Here is a 25,207-nt window from a genome sequence, read left to right as displayed (position 1 = left end):
TACTAGCAATGTATCATTGAGCAAAATTGTTGACTGACAATAGAGATGCATAAAACATCTAGACTCATAAATAAAACATATTACTGTTATGTGTTGTTTGTTACTGTTGTTGTTATTTATATTCATAGATACCAGGTCTAAATTTTGTATATACGCCAGACGCGCGTTTCGTCTACAAAAGACTCATCAGTGACGCTCGAATCCAAAAAAATCTAAATGCTGACTACTGGGCTGGTGATACCCTCAGGAAATAAATCTTCACCAGCTTTTAAAATACAGGTTCAAATTTCGTCTTTCTATACCGAATGGTAAACGACTGCACCTGGAGTATAAAATAAAAGCGAAGTAAAATAACATTTCAGGCAACAGATTCCTTTAAATACGGGTACTAGGAATAGATAGACTTCGTGTTGCTCAGTTTTTTATGACTATTCAGTGCTTTGTGACTATCCCAAGTCACATCACAATACTATTTGTTTAATCAAAAAAAGTAATTCAGATTTGAGTTTAATGACTTCTAAAGACACAGTTTAGCGGAACGGGGACATATTGCAGCTAACAAAAATGGCCACAGATGGGAGTCTGATAAAGGACACATCAACGAGACTGTGTATAGATTTGAAACTAACAATATATTGTGTATCATATTTTTTTTGGACTAAACTTTGCTTTCTGTAACATCTGAATAATGTTCTGTTTTATACAGCATCAAGAATGATTTTGTACATACTTCACATACTTGATACAGTTGTCATCAACAAATCACATATTATTGTATTTCTTTTGTATGCAAAAAAAGAGCACCTCAACTAACATAACATAAATATATTTACTAGAAATGAATTATCAAAATCAACAGTTATTGTTGACGAACGATAGAGATGCACACAACGCGTAATTAAAAACATATATAATATACCTTTCATCATGGTTCTTTTACTACAGCTGCTGTTATTTGTTTTCTTCATCATATTTTTAAATTAAGGTTACAGATCTAAGTGGTGTTAAAATGTGGTAGACAAAGGTCAACACTGGAGGATAACACCTTCAAATATGACTAACATCTTGTATAATCTGATAATCAGGTGTTATATTGAGTCTAAATGCCTTAAACACATCACCATATGTGTCTGGCACTCAGTACGATTAATATCTCACTGTAATATGGCTGATTTAGGTATAGTAAATATTATTTAGGTTTCCCTTGTGTTATAATTTATGCATTGATTTAACACAATGTTAAGGTAAAATTATATTACTGTTCATTTTCATTTTATAATTTTTAATGTTCTTTCTCTTAAAAAAATGTATTTTTTTTCTAAATCCTTAAAGCCTTTCATATTTTTTTTTAATTCATGTGGATTCGTATGCTTAACGATTGAGGTAAACCTTTAGAATATTGACAGTTTTTTAGCGATCAGTTGTTAGATATATATGCATGACTATAGCTGTAAGCAATAAGTACAACAAAAAGAGACTTGCAAGACTTAATTAAATTGCATCAAACCTCCAAAAAAATATACAAATGACGTGCACCTGCACGTTGCGCTTGAAATAAAAATTCGAGAAAGATTATTCGAGATAAAGGATTTCGTCAGATACGGATTGGCGCCATATCAAGGGTAAGAACTAGTCTGCTTTGTGCGCCACAGTGTTTTATGAATGTGTACCAATTTATGCCAGATTTTGTAAATGTCGTAGTACATTTGTTTTCATTTGAAAAAAGGAGTATATATTGATATCAAATCCATACCTCAAGACGCTTCTGCTATTATGTCTATTTTCAGATACTACTGTCGCTTCAATGCTAGAACTTAACTTCACAAGTGTTCAAAAAGATCACGTGGTTAAATCAACAATAGAGTCTGATGTACATTTACCTGTGCTTATAACTATGTTGGTGTGTGCATGCTTCATGATATGTTTGGCATGCTTCTACATGGTCAGGAAGATTCCAGCTGATAATTTTAACTTAACATGGATTTCATCATATGTTACTAACGTAAGTTTGATATCTTTGTTATTCAAATACATCTTGCGCATGCTTTATAATATGTTTGGCATGCTTCTGCATGATTAGAAAGATTCCAGTTGTCAATTCTAACTTAACATAGATTTCTTCATACGTTACTACTGTACATAAAATGCTGTTGTTACTAAAATACCTTTACCCATTGCGACGATTGTCACATGTAGAGTAGGATCTGCATACCAAGTTGAAGCACATGATATAGTCCCGATTAGATTTAGGCTCGTGCTACTCCTTCTTGAGTTTTCTTTGTTGTTTTTGGTGTAGTGTTATTTGTCTTTTTGGCCTCGCCATTGTCAAATTGTCATTACCTTTTCCTTTGATATCGTTCGCATCTCCTTTGTAATGGTAACCATTAGATTTTGATTTGTCTATGTATTTTAACTTTAATTAAGTAAGATGATTGCAGCTGCTTGAGTTTGTTGAGTTTAAGTTTGTCAATAACATTTAGGAGTTGCAATTCAAATGTTCTGATATTCTGTTTAACTCGTCTTTTACCACGAAAACCACCAGAATGACGGGATACATACATATAAATATGTATATTGTTACTATTCACCTTGTTGCATGCGATAAATGAATTACTTTTATACCAGTGAAAACGGTCGATAATTGCCAGCGTGCGATCAAAATCAAACACAGCAAACATATTTTTATTAATATATTTTAGAATTTCGTTTTACCCGTAAGTCGAATCATCAATTTTAAATGCTATTGAACTATTCCAAATTGTATTATATCATGTAAAGGGGATAAACCTATCATAAATACCCGGATTAAAACCTTAAACGCGATATGCGTGTTTCGTCACCGAAAAAAAAATATAAGGCATTTTTTTTCATAAAATTTAAAACAAAAACAAATAACACTTCAAATAGTAGGTGCGATTTGTAAATTAAAAATATATATTGTTATTTTCGTATTCAATGTGACAGACTTCTATTGTCTGACAGCCTTGATCTATTACAATTTAATAAAGGCTGCTTTGATAAGAATTATTAGAATTTATTTTCATAAGGTCATTGTGCATGTTTTGTACTTTCAATCAAAAACTACCATACGATTGAAACCAAAATGACGTTTTTCCTAATGTTAGTATGGGTTTTTCTTTTTTGGTTTTGTTTTGTTCAGCTTCTAAAATGAATCAAACTAATTTTAAGTTATTTTCAAAATCAATCAATATCGATTGAAAAATGAATAGAGATAGGTATATGTTTAGAGTAAATGTGTCTCAAGAAATAAATCATCATAGAAATATATTTTTATAGATCCACTATTCACGTTTTGTATTTTGTTTTATATCTGTAGGCACGAGAATGGGTGTCCGTCTTAGACGACAACGAGAATAAGAAAGAAAAATTTTCGACCAACTTTCAAAGCATAAACGAGGAATCAATCGAAAGTCAGCTTCATTCATAGCGAAAATGAAATTGAAAAACTGTTTCGTTTGGTTGAAATATTTATTATTGAATGATAGATACACATGAACAAATGTATATGTTTAATAAAAGACTACGATTAAAGCATGTATAGAGCTGGAAGTTATGATAACTACTGTGGTCAGTGTATAATGCATATCTGTCATCAATTTCGTTCATTTTGATAAATTTTCATAGCTTTTCTGTGATTAATTACTCATTCGAATGTTTTGTTTTAGTGATTTTTGACAATGTAGATATTTTTGTATGTTCCTATTTAATAAAAATAAAACAAATGGTAATCGTTTTATTTTGCATAATTGTTTGTTGTTTTGAAATAAAGACTGTTCACTTCTTACCTTTTTTAATTAATTTGTTATCCATTTAACATTTAAACAGAATGTATGCATGTTTTGCCAATCAGCCTAATTATGTTGCATTAATCTTCGAAACAAACATCTCAAATACACCCTTTATCACAGTCTGTCATGTTGTGTATGTACTAAATTCAAATCAGTAAAACTTCTTTTTTAATTGCCTTATTTAACAATTAAAAATTCACGCCATTCGCGTCATTTGTGTGTTATTCCTCATCTACACAATAAAGACAGTAGATAATTTCCTAAGAGTGGGTCGGACGATACTGGAGAGACAGTGAAACTCATAGATTGAAAATAAACTGACAACGTTATGGCTAAAAAATGAAAAAAAGAATAGTCAAATAATAGTAATCAAAACACAACATAGAAAACTAAAGACTAGGATATATGTCAAAATTCAAACCACATTGCTACTTTTGAAATTAAATTACAATAATTAAAATAACAAAAATCTAGATACTGACAATTTTTATCATTTTAATAACGTAGTATAGTCAACATTATTTTTTTTTATCTTGATGAATATTAATTTACTGTTAAGTCTGTAATGGTGATATCCATATGACGTGGCTTTATACTTTTGTGGTTTTTTTTAACGACATGGCTCTGTACTTATACATCATTGTGTCATTGTGCTATGGTATTTTGTTTGTATTCTTGTCATTCAGTTTTGCTAAGTTAACGTACTTTGTCTATATGCCTTTTTGCGCTACTTTGTAACATATTTGTATATTGTCATATGAATTCAGATCGTGCTCCTGTTTTTGCCATATTTTCCAATTGTGTCTGTTTGTTTGGTTAACCATTGTTTTCAATATAATAGAATTTTATGCTACTTTCTTCAAGTGAGATATTTAGCTACCTAGAACACAAGAACCAATCGACTTTTTCTACTTTACAAAAAATGTAACAGTATGCCTTTACTAAGTCAGCAATATGACAGTTGTTGCCTATTCATTTGGCATGTTTAATCTTTGATTTTACCATTTAATTATGTACTTTCCGTATCGAATTTTCTTTGAGATCAGTATTTTTTTTTACCTTTAACGTCAGCCAAATAAAACCAAAAAATTATATACTGTTGATTCATTTATATTCGTGGGATACTAAATTGTTTATGGATTTCATTATCGCAGGTGATCCATAACATTAAACGTTTAACAGACTACACATTTATTATAGTCTTGTATGCAGACTTTGAAAAGTAGTTATCAAAGGTACCAGGATTATGATTTAATACGCCAGACGCGCGTTTTTATCAACATAAGACTCAAAAGTTAAAGTACGAAGTTGAAGAGCATTTAGGACCCAAAAAAGTTGTGCCAAATACAAAACCATGAAATAAACAAGAAGTAATTGTAACAGGATGCTGTTACGAAGTCTCCCAAACAAAGCTCCGATAACTCCCCATTCATATTGTCCCATGTTCATTTGATTTGATTTTTTGTCCCATACAAGAATATATATGGCTTACGAGTAGGGATCTCCACCATTTACAAGTTTTCAAACAGGAGGGGGTGGTGGTGACCCCCAGGGACTTAACCTATATTTCATTTGATTTGTTTTATTGTCCCCTACAAGATAATATATGGTATAGGGGTGGGGATGTGGACCGTTTACAAGATAATAGTACATTCTCAAATTGAACGGGGTGGGGGTGACCCCCCAGGAACTTGCATCTAATTTCATGTGATTTGTTTTATTGTCCCATACAAGAATATATTTGGTTTAGGGGTGGAGATCTGGACCGTTTTCAAGTTTTCAAACGAGAGGGGTTGGGGTGACCCCCTAGGGATTCCCTTTTATTTCATTTGATTTGTTTTATTGTCCCCTACAAGAATATATATGGTTTAGGGGTGGGGATCTGGACCGTTTACAAGTTTTCAACCTAGAGGGGGTGGGGTGACCCCCTAGGGACCTCCCTTTTATTTCATTTGATTTGTTTTATTGTCCCCTACAAGAATATATATGGTTTAGGGGTTGGGATCTGGACCGTTTACAAGTTGTCAACCTAGAGGGTGTGGGGTGACCCCCTAGGGACTTCCCTTTTATTTCATTTGATTGATTTTATTGTCCCCTACAAGAATATATATGGTTTAGGGGTGGGGATCTGGACTGTTTACATGATAATAGTACATTCTCAAATTGAACGGGGTAGGGGTGACCCCCAGGAACTTCCATCTAATTACATGTGATTTGTTACATTGTCCCCTACAAGAATATATATGGTTTAGGGGTGGGGATCTGGACCGTTTACAAGTTTTCAAACAAGAGGGGGTGGGGTGACCCCCTAGGGACTTCCCTTCTATTAGATTTGATTTGTGTTATTGTCCCCTACATGAATATATATGGTTTAGGGGTGGGGATCTGGACCGTTTAAAAGTTTTCCAACAAGAGGGGTGGGGTGACCCCCAGGGACTTCCCTTTTGTTTCATTGGATTTGTTTTATTGTCCCCTACAAGAATATATATGATTTAGGGGTGGGGATCTTGACCGTTTACAAGATAATAGCACATTCTCAAATTGAAGGGGGTGGGGATGACCCCCCAGGGCATTCCTATACTTCATGTGATTTATTTTATTGTCCTATAATCATTTCTGAAGACTGTATGTATCTATCACTTATAGTTTTCAAGTTATATTCATTTAAAAAAATTTGAAAATAAAATCCCATAGGGTTCTATAGTAAAACCCTCCCTGCTTTCTACCCCCCCCCCCCCAAAAAAAATACCCCTTAATAGACCCCAATGCACAAACGAAAGATTGACGGCTCACCTAGACATATTAGTCTACCATTTACGAAATCCTAAGTCAATCTGACAAGCGGTTTTGGAGAAACGCTGCGGACAAGTTCATTTTTTTAAGCGGCGGAAGAAGAAGAAGAAGAAGAAGAAGAAGAAGAAGAAGAAGAAGAAGAAGAAGAAGAAGAAGAAGAAAAATAATAAGAACTGAGCAAAACCAATAAGTCTCCAAACTTTGTTTGGGAGACTTAAATATCTACGAAAATGCAAATTCTCTAAATCCACGAAAATCGCTGCACGAGAAAAGAAACGAATCCACAGTATTAGATGGTTAAATAGTTTATTTTTAGAAATAATTTAAAAAAAATGGATGATATGTGTGAGTGTGCCATGTATTTAGTACAACTCTTTTTAATTTTGTATGTCCATTATAATTATATGATCATAAGATATACTAAAATTGTGTACTATTAGGATACCAAGAAAACATCAATACCTTTATTTGAGAATTTCTATATGCATGATAGATAAATGTCACTAGATTGTTTTAACGCACATTTTTTGGGCTTTTCCACGTCATTGAGCTATGGAAATTTTGTCACCTACTGTAATCTATGTCTGACCGTTCGTCTGGTCATTCCCGTTGGTCTATGTGCCCTAAAAAAGGCGCCAAGGCTTTAACCTTTCAAAGTAATGATTGAAACTAATCCTAATAAAACAAATATTGATCAACATTAAAGGTGCAGAGGACTTTTATACATATACAAATGTTATGGTTGTCACTGAGCTAACTCTCCACCAGAGACCAAATGACACAGGCGTTAACAACTTTACGTCATCGCCCGCCCTTCCATTATTAACAAATACGCATATTAAGCTATAAAAAGTCCACAAACAAGACATGACAAAAATATAAACGAAAAGCTAACTGATAGATATATTTTTGAAAACAATGATCAACAATGATCATTGTGCTACACAGCAATAATTTAATTTTGAAAGTAACGCGTCTTCTGATTGACTGATATTGTTTTATTTATCAGCTCATAGACATCATTTTGTCATGTGACCGTGACTTCGTTAACGTTTTTTTTATTTTTTATCCAGTTTAAAATACATAATTTTGTCATGTGACCGTGACTTCGTTAACGTTTTTTTCATTATTTATTCCAGTTTAAAATGGTTTTAAGAATTAAATTATAAAGAAATAATTGTTATAATTTTTTTCTGTCTATTCGAAATAACACCAAAATGTGGTGCACACTTTACAATAATACACTACGCGGGTTATTCAGTCTGCACCACACATTTTATGTTATTTCTTCATAGACAGAAAAATAAATATTACTGTCATCCCTTAAAGAAACGTCAACCACTAAATGGCAGTCTCTTGACTTAGGACAGGAACAAAGTTAACATAATGTTGTGTGGTTAAACAAGTGTTGGGGCGCCTAGCCCTCCTCTTTACAATGAGCATAGGACAATGGTGTAAAAGCACAACATATGAAAACATTATCAACATATTTTGTTTTTCTTTTAACTCACAAGCCGAAAAACAAGTTATAAACCACATGCACCCCAATAACAAAACATACACTATGGCTATATTTTAGAGTATTACAAATGTAGCATTAGCTGATATCGAGATCAAAGCTAAGCACAATTAATAAAAAAAAACATGTATCTAAATACCTGGTCACTTCAGTCACACGGCACATATATACAGCGCCACAGCATAAAAATTTACCAAATTGCAGTTTATTTGTGATCATCGTACGACAGTCACACGATATGTTTAGCATCGTGGCGATGTCGTGTGTCATGGTACGAAAATTGAAGAGGAACCTTTTTTGCCCTACGTTTTTTGTCGTGTCACTGTCCAGTGGCTGTCGTGGGAGTGTCTTACCATAGTCGTGCGACTTTCGTGCAATAACACATTTTCGTAGGTACTAACATAAACCATTTTAATAAAACGATCGTACGGCTGTTGCACGATTGTCGCAAGACACTCATGATACAGTCGCGCGGTTGTTTTACGAATACCAAATCTCGTACGATGCTCGCACAACATTGATTTTCTGTCATACGAGAGTCGTACGTTCGTCATGCAACATTTTTTCGTTTTATTTTGAATAATACAATTTTGTGTATATGAAGGTTTGAACAAAAATACTGTCTGCCGTTTAAAGAGGATGGCTATTCCCCCAGGACGCTTAAACTTGGTCCTGCTGAATATGCGCCTTGCCGAACCCCAACACGAACAAAATATGGTCTTGTTAGCGGTAATTAGAACCCGTGAACAGGATAGGAACCAGAGAAATGCCCGACGTTAGTGGGTTAAGCCATGGATTAAACGGCGCCTGATGTTTGAGCAGTATACTATACACTGATACAAAAGTTGGAGCGGGAATCTGCAGGTGATTTCGTTGGATTTATGCGGATGGAGCCTGGCATGTTATAAGACCGTGATAAAACAGTCGTACGACTATCGTACAACAGTTACACGCATATCCCATGACATGAAACCCTGAAAATTGACCCAAACAACTCACGAATGTCGTACGACTGCCGCATGATCTACATGCGACTAATCTAGCTACGACAGAACAATCACAGTTCTCTTTTTTCTCTGTTGTGTACCCATCATGGACATGTCGTAGCTGGTGTGATTACTCGAAATATTTGTTTGACCTTTTGCACAACAGTGCCATGACAACAATTTTATAGATCTTCCACGACAAAAAAATGTTGTGACCGGGACTTGAGACTAAACGTATTGATGTGGTCTGTGATAGTCTTAATATTTGTTTTGTTTTCCGTATTATATAATTACACACACCTCATTGCTATGTGTCTGACATTACTAGACATACCAAGGGTTCACGTAAAATTTTGACGTCATGACACAAAATATCTTACTCCGGAATTGAAAAGCGATTGTTGTATGACGTCGTTGGTTCCACCGGTGCTGGGTTTTTTTATAATCCGGTGCAGACTGTAAAATGGCGATAATGTGTGGCGGACACATTATAATAGTATTTTCTTACCCAGTATAGTATATTTTTGTTTTATCTTAAGAAATTTAGCATGCCTCGACACCATCCCCTTTTTTCTGACGCCATGTCCTTTTTTTGACGTCATGTCCTTTTTTCGGACGCCATGCTCTTTTACTTCCGAAAAAAATTGATGCCATATGACCTTTCGCGTTATCTAGATTGAAATAGAGTTGCATTATTTATTTTTTTCTGATCGAAAGGCGACAAGCATTGATTTAAGGTGGTTGCATGTTATTTCATGAGGATGATATTTATCACGTTCGCGAGACTCGAGAGCTTACAGCAAATTATTGTTTGTTTCGGCAAAAATACTTCATTAGAACGGGATGAAATTTGTCTGAATCAAATTTGTAATCCATTTATCAACTGTTCAAATACATATTTCGATCTTTAGTCCAAATGACGTGCCAAAGAAGGTACATTTTTGTAAATTTTCTTCGTCGGCTTTTTAAATACTTTGACGATTGTGTTCCTTTTATACTGCATCTATGTAAGTAACTGTCGATGCACAGGTGTAGCTTACCTTACAGCTATCACACAAGTACAGGCTGTGCTAGGACCATATTAAAATGTTCGTTATTTGTTCCAATTGGTCAAGTACAGATAAAGAAAAGCGTTTTAACCTGTGTGCCATTGCCTTGGATTCTGTGAAGCACGTAAGGGTTTTGCGTAAAGATGTCAATGCGATATCTTTTCTTGCTTATTACTTCTATCAATGACAAGTCCGAAGTCGTTAGAACAAGATATCATAAAAATGTGGGTACAACGATCTTACCTGAGTAAATCATTTGACATACAAAAACGATTGCTTTCCACATAAATACGTAATCAGTTGTTTTCCATTCGTTAAATGTGTTCGAGATTTTAATTTTGCAATTAAATAAGGGACTTTTCGTATTGAACTGTAATGAAAGTTGAAAGAAATCTCCATAAGGATGTACACCTCTGAGGAGCCAAAAATTTCTAGAATTAAACTTTTTTTCTAAACCTGTTTTTTGTGTTCATATGACTGTAAAAAAATAATCGGTGAAGAAAAAATCATACGGTGGTGCACTTCTATTTTTGCTACGGCCCTTTGAAAGTACCCAATTTTCATGATTTTCCCATTTTTCATCAGTTTTTACCTATTTTTGGGCTCTTATCATGAAACAAATCACATTTCCACAATTAAACTTTTTGTCATGCTTTCAATAAAGATGAAGGGGACCAATCTGAATAAATTTTAATTTCAAAAACTATAGGTAAGTGTTAATATAAGAAAATTTTATCATATTTTGATGCTTTTTTGTGTCAAATTCACCATGTTGTCAATTTTGTAAATTTGTGATTTTTCTCCGTTTTAAGTACAAATTGCATATTTTTTCAACTTCTTTGTTATAAATGATTGAAAACATACATATCTGAGAAATTTGAATAGAAAAAAGGGATGTGGGATGTACATGTTTCTGGTAAAATCATTTTTTGTATCCCTCACCTATTTTCTCGATATTTTGGCTAAAAAGACTGACTCGATTGGTAATAAAATTTGAAAAATGTATTACTCAAAAACTACTCATTTGAAATACCCAATTTTTTTTACAGAGTTGAGTTTGATTATTACTTTTTTTAAATTCATTCATATTTTAAACTTGTATCTCATGTTTTAGAACGAGATTTCAACGAGACTGAACGAGACTGAAATGTCAGAAGAATACATCCATAAGTGACCCAATGACACAATCAATTGCAACTTTAGGTCACCGTACGGCCTTCAATAATGAACAAAGCCAGTACTGCGTATTCAGCTATAAAAGGCCACAAAAGACAAAACAAAACAAGTATTATTTAGTTTTTTTTCTAGATTTGCACATATTCAAGAAGGGGTTCGAACAATTAAAAGATAAATCTTCTTAATTTGGACATATTAAAGAATTGTCTCGATTAAAAAAGTATATGTACATAAGTTTCATAATAAAAACTAGCCATTTAGATATATAAAAAAAAAACATATGCATCATTTTTTTCCGTAACTCAATTAGAATAAAGTCAAAATCATGATTTCTTACAACTAGATTTAATATGTTTGAGAATGCCTTTATTTGATATAAAGGGATCCCAATGGGAATAAATCGTTTGACTGCCATGGAAAATCCTTACTATGAATTAAAATTTGTTTTAAAATTTTATGATTTTTAATACAACAAAGGGATAATAAAAACAACAACAATAACACACTTTATTTCAGTATCTGATTCACCTTTTTGAAAATTTGATATAAAACACAATAATTTAATTTTGAATGCAACGAGTCTTTTAGTTTTCTGACGTCTATTTGTTGATCAGCTTATAGACATGATTTAGTCATGTAACCGTGACGTCATCAACGTTTTTTTCATGGTTTACTTTAGTTTAAAATGGAATTTAGAACTAAATTATAAGAAATAACTGTATAGTTTATCTGTCTATTCGAAATAACATTAAAACAATGTGGTGTACAGAATATTTGAATAAAGTAGTTACAGATTATTCGCTTCTTAAAGTGTAAGACGCAATAAAAATCGTATGCTTGCACAATCTTACCGAAATACGGATTTAATTAAGTCCTAAACATTTTGACATTTCTTTGTATATTTTTATCGAAAACCGGTTTAAACAAATCACACGTACGTGTTAAGATCCGACTAAATACCTATTTCCCGATATGGTCAGGTAAAATTGCTACTATAAAACAGCAAACATAACAAGAGTTATGACAGACTGTAAAATATACATTATAAATACATTAACCTTACAAAAATAACATATATGAATATAGTAGGGATAAAACATCCGGAACATACGTAATATTTATAAATTGGCATCAACACAAATATATACTACAGTATTTACTGCTCGTTGTGTTCTCTAACGAAGCCAGAAGGACATAGTTTTGTCTGCTGAATGCAAATATCTTCTACAACACCATTGAACCAAAGATTCAGTTGTGTCGATTCAAAAATCTATTATTCCTTCTTGAACCACAGTGATCATATTCACAGTTTTATTAGATATTGTCATATAGAAATGGGTTTAATATTTCTTTTCCCAGCCTCGGACAGTTTTCCAGGTAGCCTTGGTAAAGTATTTTACGGTATGTTTTTGCCTTTTTGAACTGAATACCAGATTAATTTAGTGTCGTCATTACGGAAAACAACTTTCCTGGTGCTGTCATTCCAATTTGTTATGTTGCTTTTATCGAATCATTAGAAATAGTTTTTTTCTTAATTGATGAGATTTCCTTCTCTGGAGTTATTTTGATGTCATTTTTTCCGTCTCTCTTTCTTCTCTTCCTTTGGAATATGTTCCCAAAGCTGATTTGATCACGTCTTTCAAGTTCGGAATTAAGACTCAATAATATCAGAAGTGTCAAAAAAACTCATTACTTTTTTATCCTCTTCAATCGTATCTACATGCTTCCTTTTTATATGTTTCAGGAGATTATTATTTTACTTAATCTGTATTGTACAGGCAACCTACATATTTTCAAAATAGCCTTGAACCTGCACATATAGCTAAACAGTTATCCCTATATTCCTATTTACTGAATAAGAATGTACAGAAAACACATGCCCATTTCTCCGACATCCTTGGTGTTATTTGAGTTTATACCTACAAAACTGTAGAAAGTTATTAAAAATTAAATAATGAACAAAAACTTATTCATTAGTATAATTATTTATCCAAACAACTGGCTTAAGATATGAAGGGCTCCTTTCCGGACTACCTTTTTGTGTATTTTTATTAAAATCTTTGTGACCTATTTTCATCGAGCTCACAAACAAATAAGCATTCAAAGTAACATGTCGTTTACGGCATTTCCTTTTGAAAAAACAAACCAAGATCAGGACGTATAATTTTGACCTTCTTCTAAGTAAACCTTGCCATTACTGACAACGTATGATGATGGCGGTATGACACACGTATCGGAAGTAACCGTTATGTAATAATCTATTGATCAGAAAAAGATTATTCCAGCTTTAAACCCTCTTCAAATGATAAACAATGTTATCAGTACGTGCGGTGTTTACTCAGAGAGAACAACGTACTTTTTAAAAGTATTTATAAATGCACAAATTTCATGTTACAAAATAGTCCTTTTATGGTGTTTTATCGTCATATTTACACGGTTTAATTTCAATGGCATTGTTGTCTCAGTGATCAGTGTAGGAAAATGTACTTATATTTTTTATTTGTGTATTTGTCCTATTCATCTCAAACATAACTAAATGTTGTATTATTTTTTTATAAAGGCAAAGTAAGAACACGTGACAGTTGTATGTTTAATATCGCCCTTTGTTGACAATGGGAACCCTTTTGATTTGAAACACGAATTATGTCTTTACAACTTGTATATTGATTTAAGTTCGAACCCTACAAGTAAACACATTTGTACAATACGACGCAGCTCTAATTTGTACCTGTCCGTGTTTCTAACAGGCCACAACCTCTTATTTATTACGCTGTCTATAATAGTATCCAACATATAAAAGACAATGATCTCAAATATCAACGTACCGTATTTGGTAGTCTTCGTATTCTTAGACGTATGTCAATTTTTCTGTACGTGTATATACGACAATTGTAACCGTACCATTTGTAAAGGAGATGTATTACCGGTATGTCAAAGTGCTTCGTTACCAGTATAAGACTTTCCTTTGAAACACCCCGTCAAATTTGACCTGACCAAACATTTACCCGCTAAACATCTATGAAATATCTTATTATTTTCAATGTTTAATAAAAATTTATGCAAACATATAAGATAAGACTTCTGCAGAACTGTAACTTAGGTAAAGCATTGAACCTATGAAACAACATCATCACACTACTTTTGGAACGTTTTTATTATGATACTTGATTAAATAAATCCATCGAGCTTCATGTGTCAATAACGTTATGGGTTAGGTTAAAAGCTCCTTAGTACTTATATTGTATACTGTAACAAGTATGGACACAGACGCAAATTGTCAGTGGGGTTAAAGGTCGTTACAAATGTATTGAAAGCTAGACTGGAAATGTGTATTAACAAATTGAGTTGATGTGTACATGTCTTCATTCAAATGCATTGACTGATAAAAAAAAAAGGGGGGCTTCAACTTCCACCCCTCTCTGTGAATTAGTTGTTTGAGTGTTTGAATATGGAGTTTGTTAATAAATAGCTGCACTGTAAGCGCATGATACGTCTTGATTCCTTTTAAGCTTGCTTAAAGGTTGAACTATTTTGTTTTGTACAAATATTAGTCTATTTGTTTTCTCATTTCATTTGTTTTATATTTGTCATTTTAAGGTCTTTTATAGCTGACTGTGCTGTATGAGCTTTTGTCATTGTTGAAGGCTATTTGGGGACCTGTAGTTGTTAATCTTGTTCTAAATTTTGGAATGTAGCTGAAGTCAACAGACATAGACAATTCACCCAAGTTTTATAAAATGATGTGGAAGTGTTTATGTGAATAATTGAGATGGGAAATGAGGAAAGTGTCAAAGTGACAACAACCCAACCATAGAGTAGACAACAGCTGAAGGCCTCCAATGGGTTTTCAATGTAGCCAGAAACTCCTGCACTTAGAGGTGTCCAAAAACTATAAAATCCCTTCTTTTTTTTAGCATATATAAAAAATCATAACACAGAAATGTATAATCTGAAATTTATTACAATCAAAAGGGACCTTAGGTCAATAGTGTAAACATTTCACCAAAGTTTAATTAAAGGTGATGGATGCATTTTTGTGTTATTGTTCAAAATTGGAAAATTCTCTCTTTTTTAAGGATAAAATCTCTCTTCATAACATGGAAATGAAAATTCTAAAATTTATAAAATCGATGTGGAGCTTATGTCAATAGATATAAACATTTCAACAAATTTTCTTGAAAGTAGGGGGAAGTGTTTTCTAGTTATTGTCTGAAGTGTGGATGATGGACTGTTAGACAACAGTATACTATATTATGTTGTGTGTGAGACATTGGTATAATAAAATGGTTTGGAATGAATAATGATTAGAAACTGTTTAATGCAGTTTTTGAGGGAACGACAGTGAAGAAATTCCTGAGATCAATGCGTTTGAATCCTAAGAATTCAATTTTTGTTGAAATGAAACAAAGTTCAATTTTTGACCATGTAGACCAATTTGAAAAAGGGACAATCCTGTGCAATTGAATATTTCTTGCTATTGTGCAATTAAAAATTTCTTGCTATTGCACAATACTGTGCAATTGGAGATTTCTTGCTATTGTGCAATACTGTGCAATTGAACATTTCTTGCTATTGAACAATACTGTGCAATTGAAGATTTCTTTCTATTGCAGAATACTGCGCAATTGAAAATTTCTTGCTATTGCACAATACTTAGTATAATAATTTTTGACCTCGATTTGGACCAACTTGAAAACTGGGCCCATAATCAAAAATCTAAGTACATGTTAAGACTCACCATATCAAAGAACCCCAAGAATTCAATTTTTATTAAAATCAAGCTTATTTTAATTTTGGACCCTTTGGACTTTATTGTAGACCAAATAGAAAACAGGACCTAAAATTAAGAATTTGGACATGGTTAGATTTGGCATATCAAAGAAGCACAATACTGTAATTCATTTTTTTGATGAAATCAAACAAAGTTTAATTTTGGCCCCTTATTCTTTGGGACCAAAACTCCAAAATCAATCCAAACCTACCTTTTGTGGTAATAAACCTTTATAGATTTCTATTAACTTATACTAAAGTTATTGTTCAAAAACCAAGAATAATGCTTTTTTTGGGGCCTGTTTTTGGCCCGTAAATCCTACACTGTTGGAACTAAAATTACCAAAATCTATCCCAACCCTCCTTATGTGGCCATAGACCTTATGTTAAAATATCATAGATTTCTGTTTACCAATACTTAAGTTATAGAGCAAAAACCAAGAACAATGCTAATTTGGCCCCTTATTCCATAACTGTTGAGACCAAAATACCCCAAATCAATCCCACCCTTCCTTTCATGGTCATAAACATACCCGTAGCCAGGGGGGTTCGGACGAACCCCCCCTTGAAAACCAATAAGCACTGTTAAAGTCTATGTTCTGTTCGAATTGTGACTGTTAAAGTCAAGTTTGTGAGTCAAACAAACCCCCTCTTGGAAATTCCTGGCTACGGGCCTGATAAATCTTGTGTCTAAATTTCATATATTTCCATTTTACTTTTACTGAAGTTAGAGTGCGAAAACCGAATGTCTTTGGATGAAGACGATGATGCCAACGTGATACCAATGTACAACCAAAAAGTTTTCAATTTTTGCGGTTGTATAAAAAGGATGTCAAATCAAATTTTTAATGGAGTTTGCAACAGTAATTATTCAACTACTCATTTTAATACATCATAAAGTATTAAAGTGTAAATGTCATACAGTCATGGTGATGATGCCTCCACTAGCATATAACGTTATAAAGGTACATAAATCAAGAACTGTAAAAGTTAAGCTGCCAAAAATTGAACTTAAACCAAGTTTAGAGGTACCAGTAAAAAGCATTGTATACACATTTCACTAAATTTAGTTGAGACAAACTTGAGAAATTTTTCCATTTGTGAAAGGGGATAACCCTAGAGTGATATTCAAAGTGCTTGTAATCACTGAATGGCTATTAAAGACTGCTTAAATTTATCAGTTGGTAGTAAAGTGAATTTTGCATTGTATATTGTATATATAGCATTATTTTAAGTCGATTCAACTACTATTCTGGACAGAGAAAGATAACTTCAATTTTCAAAGATGATTTCATAAAGCAATGGTTTTAGGTAATATTAATTCAACAACCATTCTGGACAAAGAAAGATAACTCCAATTTATTGTCTTGAATCTACAAAAACATTTGTTTTTGGCCCTCAATTCCTCTTTGCCCCATAACCCACAAAATAGACCCCAAACTTCTACTTATGGTATTAAATATTATGGTACAGTTTCAGAACAATTGAAATACTTATACACAACTTTTTGTACTGACACAAGATTAATGCTTGTTTTGGGCACCTTTGGAACCCTCATTCATAAACCTTAGGGACTATATATATATAACCGCCCCAAAACAATCCCAAGCTTCCTTTTATGATTATAAATATTATGTTATAATTTAATGGCTTCCTTTTTACTTATACTGAAATTATTATCTGGAAACCATCCCTCTTGGGAAGACGACGACAGGATACCTACATGTATTTCAACTGCAAAAATCTCTGTGGTTGTATAAAAATTTCAAATATGTACAATGAAATATAGTTTCAAAATTGATAAGCCTAGATAGGCCTTATTATTTTTTCCCCACATAGTTGAAGGACCATTTACACTCAGGACCGAGTCATAAGTAGGCAGTACGTTCTACAGATGTATTAAAACAACCTAGCATCATATTGCTAGTAGTGGGAGTAGCATTCTCGGGTAAATTTGTTCTTTTTTATAATATGTTTGGTTCAAATCAAAATAGAATGCTTTTATATCCCTAATACTTACATTGTAAATAGAGGTGGTACTACTTTGACAAATCCTTGTACATGAGAGTTTTCTGTCAAATCTTTATTTCACAAAGAATGAATTGCATAACAATGAACTGAGCTCAAAGCAAAGTACTTTAATAATACACTTAGACAAAGAGCTAAATCCAGTGATATACTTTGTACTACAGGTCCTTCATTAACATCCATTGACCAAAACCATATCTCAACGACATTCCATACTACATGGTTGGATTCGGAAGTCCTGAAAAAGACATGATTTTTTTTAACATATTTTAAGTATATATATACACAGGTTAAAACTTTCTTGTTGTATAATCATTCCGTATCTAGCAACTATCAATTTGCTTAATGCACATAGTGATATATGTTGAGTGTACCTCTGTTGGAAATAAGAACACACAAACCTCCACCTAGTTTTAGTCAATGGACAAAACATTCAAAACTATAAAATATTATAGATCTAAGACTTGTCAGTGTCTATTTACCATTGCCACTGAATCAGTGATATATGTATTGTACACATAATTATATACATGCAAGACTAAAATTATAAAGTACATACATGTTTGTATATAAGACTAAAACTGACATTCAGTCTTTACAACATCTTCATTCCCAAAGTCATTTTCAAATCTGACTTCATGGTAAAATAAGATTCCATATCTACAACCAATTAAAAGGAAAAATCCCTCTGATAGACTAGCATTTAAATCCGATTTCTAAAATGGAAGCTAGGTCACCTTGGAACTTAGAACTAAAAAAAATCAAACAATATATCTGATATATTTCAAATGCATGTACATGAAATAATATAAATCTCTAAAATTCACCATATTGTTCCCTTTTTCATCTTCTGTTAGATACTGTATATCCAGTGGCGGATCCAGAAATATTCCTTAGTGGGGGCCCACTGACTGACCTAAGAGGGGGCTCGCTCAAGTCATGATTCAGTGATTCCCTATATAAGCAACCAAATTTTTTCTCAAAAAGCAGCCCCCCCCCCCTAAATCCGCCTCTGATATCAATCTCTAGATGTCTTTCAATTACATTCAGTTTAGTGTGGGTTGATCTTTGATTGTTGTACATGTTACAACCAGATTCCCGGCAGGGGGCAACTTTGTAAGACCGCAGAGGTTCAAGCTTAGATTTTGAAAAAAGGGGGAAAATGTAACCTTTTCAATTTATAAAACAGGTTCAACATCATTTCTATACATATATAAACATATTCTAAATTGTGGACACACCTTCATTAAATATTCTACTTCAATTAGTGGAGGAGATCAAATTAAAAAGTTGCAATGGTTAAATACTCCAATCACAGTCTTTCCTGCTAAAATCTCATGTGTAGAATGTGATAAACAGTTTTTGGGTCTATATTTTATCCTTGATATTGAGGTTATTTTGACACAGCAAAATATAAAGAAAATGTAAACTATGATCTGGAAATTGACTTCGTTTTCCCAAAATAAGCCCACTTAAACTGAACTTTAAATGCAAAAGACCTCTAAATGGCTAACAGATATTGCTATATAAAAGAATAGTCCATGATTATACATGTACATGATATTAAAGAATTCATGAAATTTACACTGATTCTGTCAGTTGAATGGACTAGAATGAGACAAGTTATATACATGATAGACATACAGGTTTTTTCCAACAGTTGTGGTGTAAATTAAATTAGTTGTATTTTATGGTTGATATATTTATGTATATACATGTATGTAAATCATTGGCTCTTCAACCAATGATATTTTACAATATCGATTATTTGTTTATTTTTCTAATGTTGGTATTTTTCAGCATACTAAAAATGTTTTAACACAACATGAGCACAAGCTTGATAGGGTGTCCTCACACAGGGTTTCCGCTGGCGGTCGCCATTTTCCCAATTTGCGAAAAAATAATACTTGTGGTGATAAAAATTCGTCATTTGCTAAAGAATTTGGCGAAAGAAATATATAGAAAGATTTATTTTCCTCCTTCTTGTTTATTTACTTTTTTCGAGTTTCTCGGACTTTAACTTATCAGACAATACTCGGAATTCACCTTGACCTCATTAAGATTTTGACAGAAAATCAATTATTAGCTGATTGCAATTTACAGCTATCAACAACAAAGGACTAATTAATAAAGGTGTTGATTGAATTGTTTGACAAAATGATATGGTTGAATGGCTTCCACTGAATGTCACATACAGGAGTTATTTACCACTTTTCGACTCACGTTTTTGAAGAACTCTTTTGACGTCTCCTCTCCATGTAAAGATAGTTTAGAAAAGAAAGCTGTTGTTGTGACAATAAATGTTAAAGGGCAAGAAAAATCTCCGATTTAAAACTTGAATTATCCTTTGACTTTGATGTAAGTAATTGATCAGGGAGACTACTTTAAAGTCGTTTGAGTGACACGCGTGTTTCAAGCATAGTTTTACGTCTCAACTTTTTCATTTAAGATGGTCAAGACAAGATGGTCAAGATGGTGGTCATGAAGAAGGGGGAGGGGGGGGGGAATGCATTCTGGCGTCACAATTTCAAATGACATAGGATAACATATGATCTGTCCATATACATGTATGAGGATAGAAATGGGGGTATCTTATTGAAGTATTCTTGCCAAATGAAGATTAAACAGTAATTCTTAGACATGACCATAAAAGAGGGGGGATAGGACCTTTATCGGGACTCCAGCATCGGGTGTTTTTAAGCTCGGGATTATCCCCCCTCATAAAATGTACACTTTTTTCAAGACGATTAAAAAATCAGCTGAATTTGACAAATCACACTTTTTGTTTTCCAAAAATAACCATAATTGAAAGGGGGTTCTGTGTATTCACATTATTTGAACAACTCTCCTTGGGCCGAGAAAAAAAAGATCCGTGTTTCAGGTAACCTGACCGACCCTTTTTTTAGCCCCGACCCTAACTTTTTTATTGGATCTTTCAAAAAAAAAAAAATAATAATTATCAACCGACCCTGTTTTTGACACAGGCTTCGGATAAATGACATAATATTTTTTCTCTCTTGCTTCCTCTTGCATAGAAAGCCAGTAAAACATTTTATTAATGTCAAAAGGTATTCCAAATAGGTTAAAATCCAAGAAATTTGCACAGCAGGTGCTTCAAAAACATTGCAAATGGCCCAAGACCACAATTAATGACCCCGCTTTTCGTTGTTCACGAATGTAGTTCCTTTTAATTAGAGTGTATTTTTCCTTAATTTTTTTTCTTTCCCTACCCTTGCAGAAATAAATCCCGACATTTTTTATAATCAGGATATCTCAAGATTATCCTGGGATATCCTGAAAATATCCTGTAAAGCATTTAGCCCTTTTTCTAGGGAAAAAAATCATGGGAGAATTTCAGGAAATGTCAGGACTTTCAAATCAAGCAGCTTTAAACTAGGGGAATTCTCAGGATATCTCAAGACTTTAAAAAATAAATATAATATAGACCAGGATATGTCAGGACTTTTCCTTCAACATTCATCCAACTTTCAGATACATGTACTTTACAAATTCTTTCTGAATGCAAAAAAAAATTAAAGTCCTGGATGATTCCTGGTATTGAGACTTAAATATAAGAAATAATACAATCTATATCACAAATTCAACTAAATAAGAAAGAAAATCTTTGGGATTAAAATTATCTGTTGTTTGTTAAAAAAAGTAAATATTCACATGAAAATAGTGTTTTAGCCAGGATTTGTGTAGGGTTAGAGAATAGTCATTATATAGTGGGAAGAAACTTAAACTATTTTGTCAAACATTTTTGAAATACACAAGTTATTAATGGCATAGTGCAAAGATTATTGGTGTAAATTAAAGATATTAAACATATTTTGACAATTAACTTATTTACACAGTTACTGCTATTCTTCCTGTTCATGGAAGCATAACGAGGACAGTATTCCAAAGTAATAGATGTTTGCAATAAAAACAGCAGGGTGTCCGAGAAACTCCAAAGCTTGTCTATCATAACAGCCAATTTACTTCAGAGTAATCATTGGTCTATTAGCCTAAGCAGGTTCAGATTATAATTTAAATGACACATCAATAATAAATCACATTCCGAACTATTTTGGAAGTGTTGAAAAACACATAATTTAGTCATTGCCGTATATATGCAAAGTGTTTGGTTTTATTTACAATACAGGTGGTACATTTTATTGTTTTAAAACTGGTAACACTGCGTGTGGGACTGTCACTGCCGTTACTGGTTTACTGCAAGAAGGTTTTTTTTACTCTTCCTTTCCCTAAAGATGTAAATTCTGATTTTCTCCAAGTTCACATATGTGCCTTTCTATTAATTGTCGTCCGGCATATAAATAACTTAGAAAAATATCAGATCAATGATAGATAGGCCCCACGACAGACGTTTCTCAACGTATGTACAATGTAAACAAACCTTGACCTCGTGGTTTTAATCGTACTGAACAGTTCGGCCCTAAAAATACCTTCCAACTGAGTCCACTTGTTTATTCACATGCACCATGTGCCGTTTAAACTTAAGATTATTTTTTTTATTATAAATAATAAAACTGCATATTAATAAATATTTGTTTGCGACACCCTTGATTTATTTTCATACTTCCGTTACGGCACAGATCAACTTCTGGCCGATATTATCTGGGGCGAGATTGTCACAGTCTCAACGTCAGCGTAAGTGCACTCTTGGGTAATACGTCATCAAAATGGAGATTACGCTGATGGAAACACGGAAAAGACATTTCCAGGCAGAAAGATTTCAGATAAGTGCATTACAAATTTAATTTAACATGACAGACATGTGTATATTATTATAAAATATAATTTGTTGAGGAACTATGATTTTTTTTATGGTTTCTTTGAGCAAAGCAACATCACGTCATCAGAAAGTCTGAAAGCATATTTGAAAATTTTATTTTTATTTAATTATATAAACAAAATGAATAATTGTTTCCACATATGATTATTGGTAGTTACCTAAAATTTATAGTTTTTGAATTGTTTGAATTAATATAAAATATAAAAGTTGAAAATACAGTATAGTTTTTTTAATCTTCAGTGGATAAAAAGGGGGAGGGTTTTGAAATGAATTTGATTCCTTAACAGCTTCCGATGTAGTGTATAAACAGGCAACAACATTTCAATTGAATTTTATTGCTTTAAAACATCTAGAACAATTGATTCTTTGTGGATTTTTTTTTATACTTTTAGGGGATTGAATGATTAAATATCAAAATGGAGCTGCCAGTTTTGATAGTAAAACAGATTCCGTGGAGATTTCAGTTACATTTATTCAGCGATTCTACTTGGAAGAACAGAGACAACAAAATATTACAGAAAGAAGCAGAAACTTTACATGTATCCTTTTATATTATTATATCTGACGCATAGTTACTTTAGTTTTAATATTGGGTGGGTACAGGTGCAGATCCAGCCATTTTAAAAAAGGGGTGGGGTTCAAACTATGTACTATAAACCCTTTCATATGCATTGATCTTGCTAAAAAAAGGTGGGTTCCAACCCCCCCAGAATCCTCTCCTTGATCCTCCACTGGCGTACCATTTTTATGCCCCACCTACGATAGTAGAGGGGCATTATGTTTTCTGGTCTGTGGCTCCGTTCGTTCGTCCGTCTGTGCGTCCGTTCGTTCAGGTTAAAGTTTTGGGTCAAGGTAGTTTTTGATGAAATTGAATTCCAATCAACTTGAAACTTAGTACATATGTTCCCTATAGTATAATCTTTCTAATTTTAATGCCAAATTAGATTATTACCCAATTTCACGGTCCATGGAACATGCAAAAGGATAGCGCGAGTGGGGCATCCGTGTACTTTGGACACATTGTTGTTATTGGTAATTTAAGATAACAATATGGGCATTAAGCAATTAAATATGACCAACAAGTTTGCTTATTAGTACTAGAATCTAATTTAATAGTTAAATAATCATTAAATACAAGGCATTTTTTTTAATCTGAACTTCAACAGCCTTTGAAATAAGCTATTTAACATGGCCAATACAAATACTCATTTGTACTTATTTTTTATACAACTACAATTCTTGCTTTAAATAAATAAATTGATATTTACTATATTACGTAATTCAAACAGTCAATTGGGGTTGATATCTTCATTTAATAGGACAGTGACTGCCATTGACAGTAAAACCTCGTTCGACTCACTAAACAAGCCCCTGTGTACCAAGGCAAACATCTATCTTATCAGTGGCATAATCAGGGGAGGGTTCTAATTTTTTTTTGATAATCAATGCATTTGGATAGGGACATATAGCTGGATTCCCCTTTATCATGGGTTTTGAACCCCCCTTTTTGAAATGGCTGGATCTGTCCTTGATTAGAATAATTAAATATGGATTTAAAATCATTTAAGAAAATATTTGCAATAGAAAAAAATGTGCATTTAAAAATGATACCAGGGCAAACACCTACCTTATCAGTTGTGTATTCAGGGGAGGGTTCTGGGTTTTGTTTGTGGACAATCTATACATTTGAAAAGGGACATATAGTTGAACCCCCTTTTATTATCCAGGGTTGGGAACACCCCTTTTTGAAATGGCTGGATCTGCCCTTGTTTAAATAAGGAATATAGATTCAAACTAATTTAAGAAAATATTTGCAATAGAAGAAAAATGTGCATTAAAAAAGGATTTTACTCAAATTTTGTAATTTCTTATAAATAGAATTCATGCAAGACATTTATTGGTCCTGAAGTAAGGACATTCTAAGGATATTCACAGGATATTCTCAGGATATACCAGGACCAACTAAATGCAAGCAAATCTAATCCTGACAAACTAAGGACATTGTCAGGATATTCACAGGATATACCAGGATTATCCCAGGGCTTACTCAATGCAAGCAAATCTGTAAATCCTGACATCAGGATAATTTCCTGAGACCAGGACCTGAGGCATCCTGAGCACAGGATTATCACAGGATTTTCTACTAGGATATTTATGGTCTGGACTGTCTCTGGATATCCCTGGAATATCCTTGTTCCAATACCGTCCCATGTTTAACCCTATCTCAGGATCAGGATATCTCAAGATTGCCCTGTGATTTTTCTCAAGATTATCCTGAG

General features: G+C 33.1%; 1 protein-coding gene across 1 annotated transcript; it reads left to right on the top strand.

Annotated features, from left to right (window-relative positions):
* The first annotated feature begins 1,134 nt into the window (after positions 1-1,134).
* LOC134699731 (uncharacterized) lies at positions 1,135-3,563 on the top strand. Its single transcript, XM_063561161.1, has 3 exons — positions 1,135-1,177; positions 1,788-2,002; positions 3,338-3,563. The coding sequence occupies exons 1-3, from the start codon at positions 1,165-1,167 to the stop codon at positions 3,446-3,448; spliced, it is 339 nt and encodes a 112-aa protein (XP_063417231.1). The 5' UTR covers positions 1,135-1,164; the 3' UTR covers positions 3,449-3,563.
* The last annotated feature ends 21,644 nt before the right edge of the window (positions 3,564-25,207 follow it).

The sequence above is a fragment of the Mytilus trossulus genome, unplaced genomic scaffold, assembly GCF_036588685.1.
Source record: "Mytilus trossulus isolate FHL-02 unplaced genomic scaffold, PNRI_Mtr1.1.1.hap1 h1tg000085l___fragment_1__unscaffolded, whole genome shotgun sequence".
NCBI classification, from domain to species: Eukaryota; Metazoa; Mollusca; class Bivalvia; order Mytilida; family Mytilidae; genus Mytilus; species Mytilus trossulus.
This window is presented reverse-complemented; position numbering and strand designations above follow the sequence as displayed.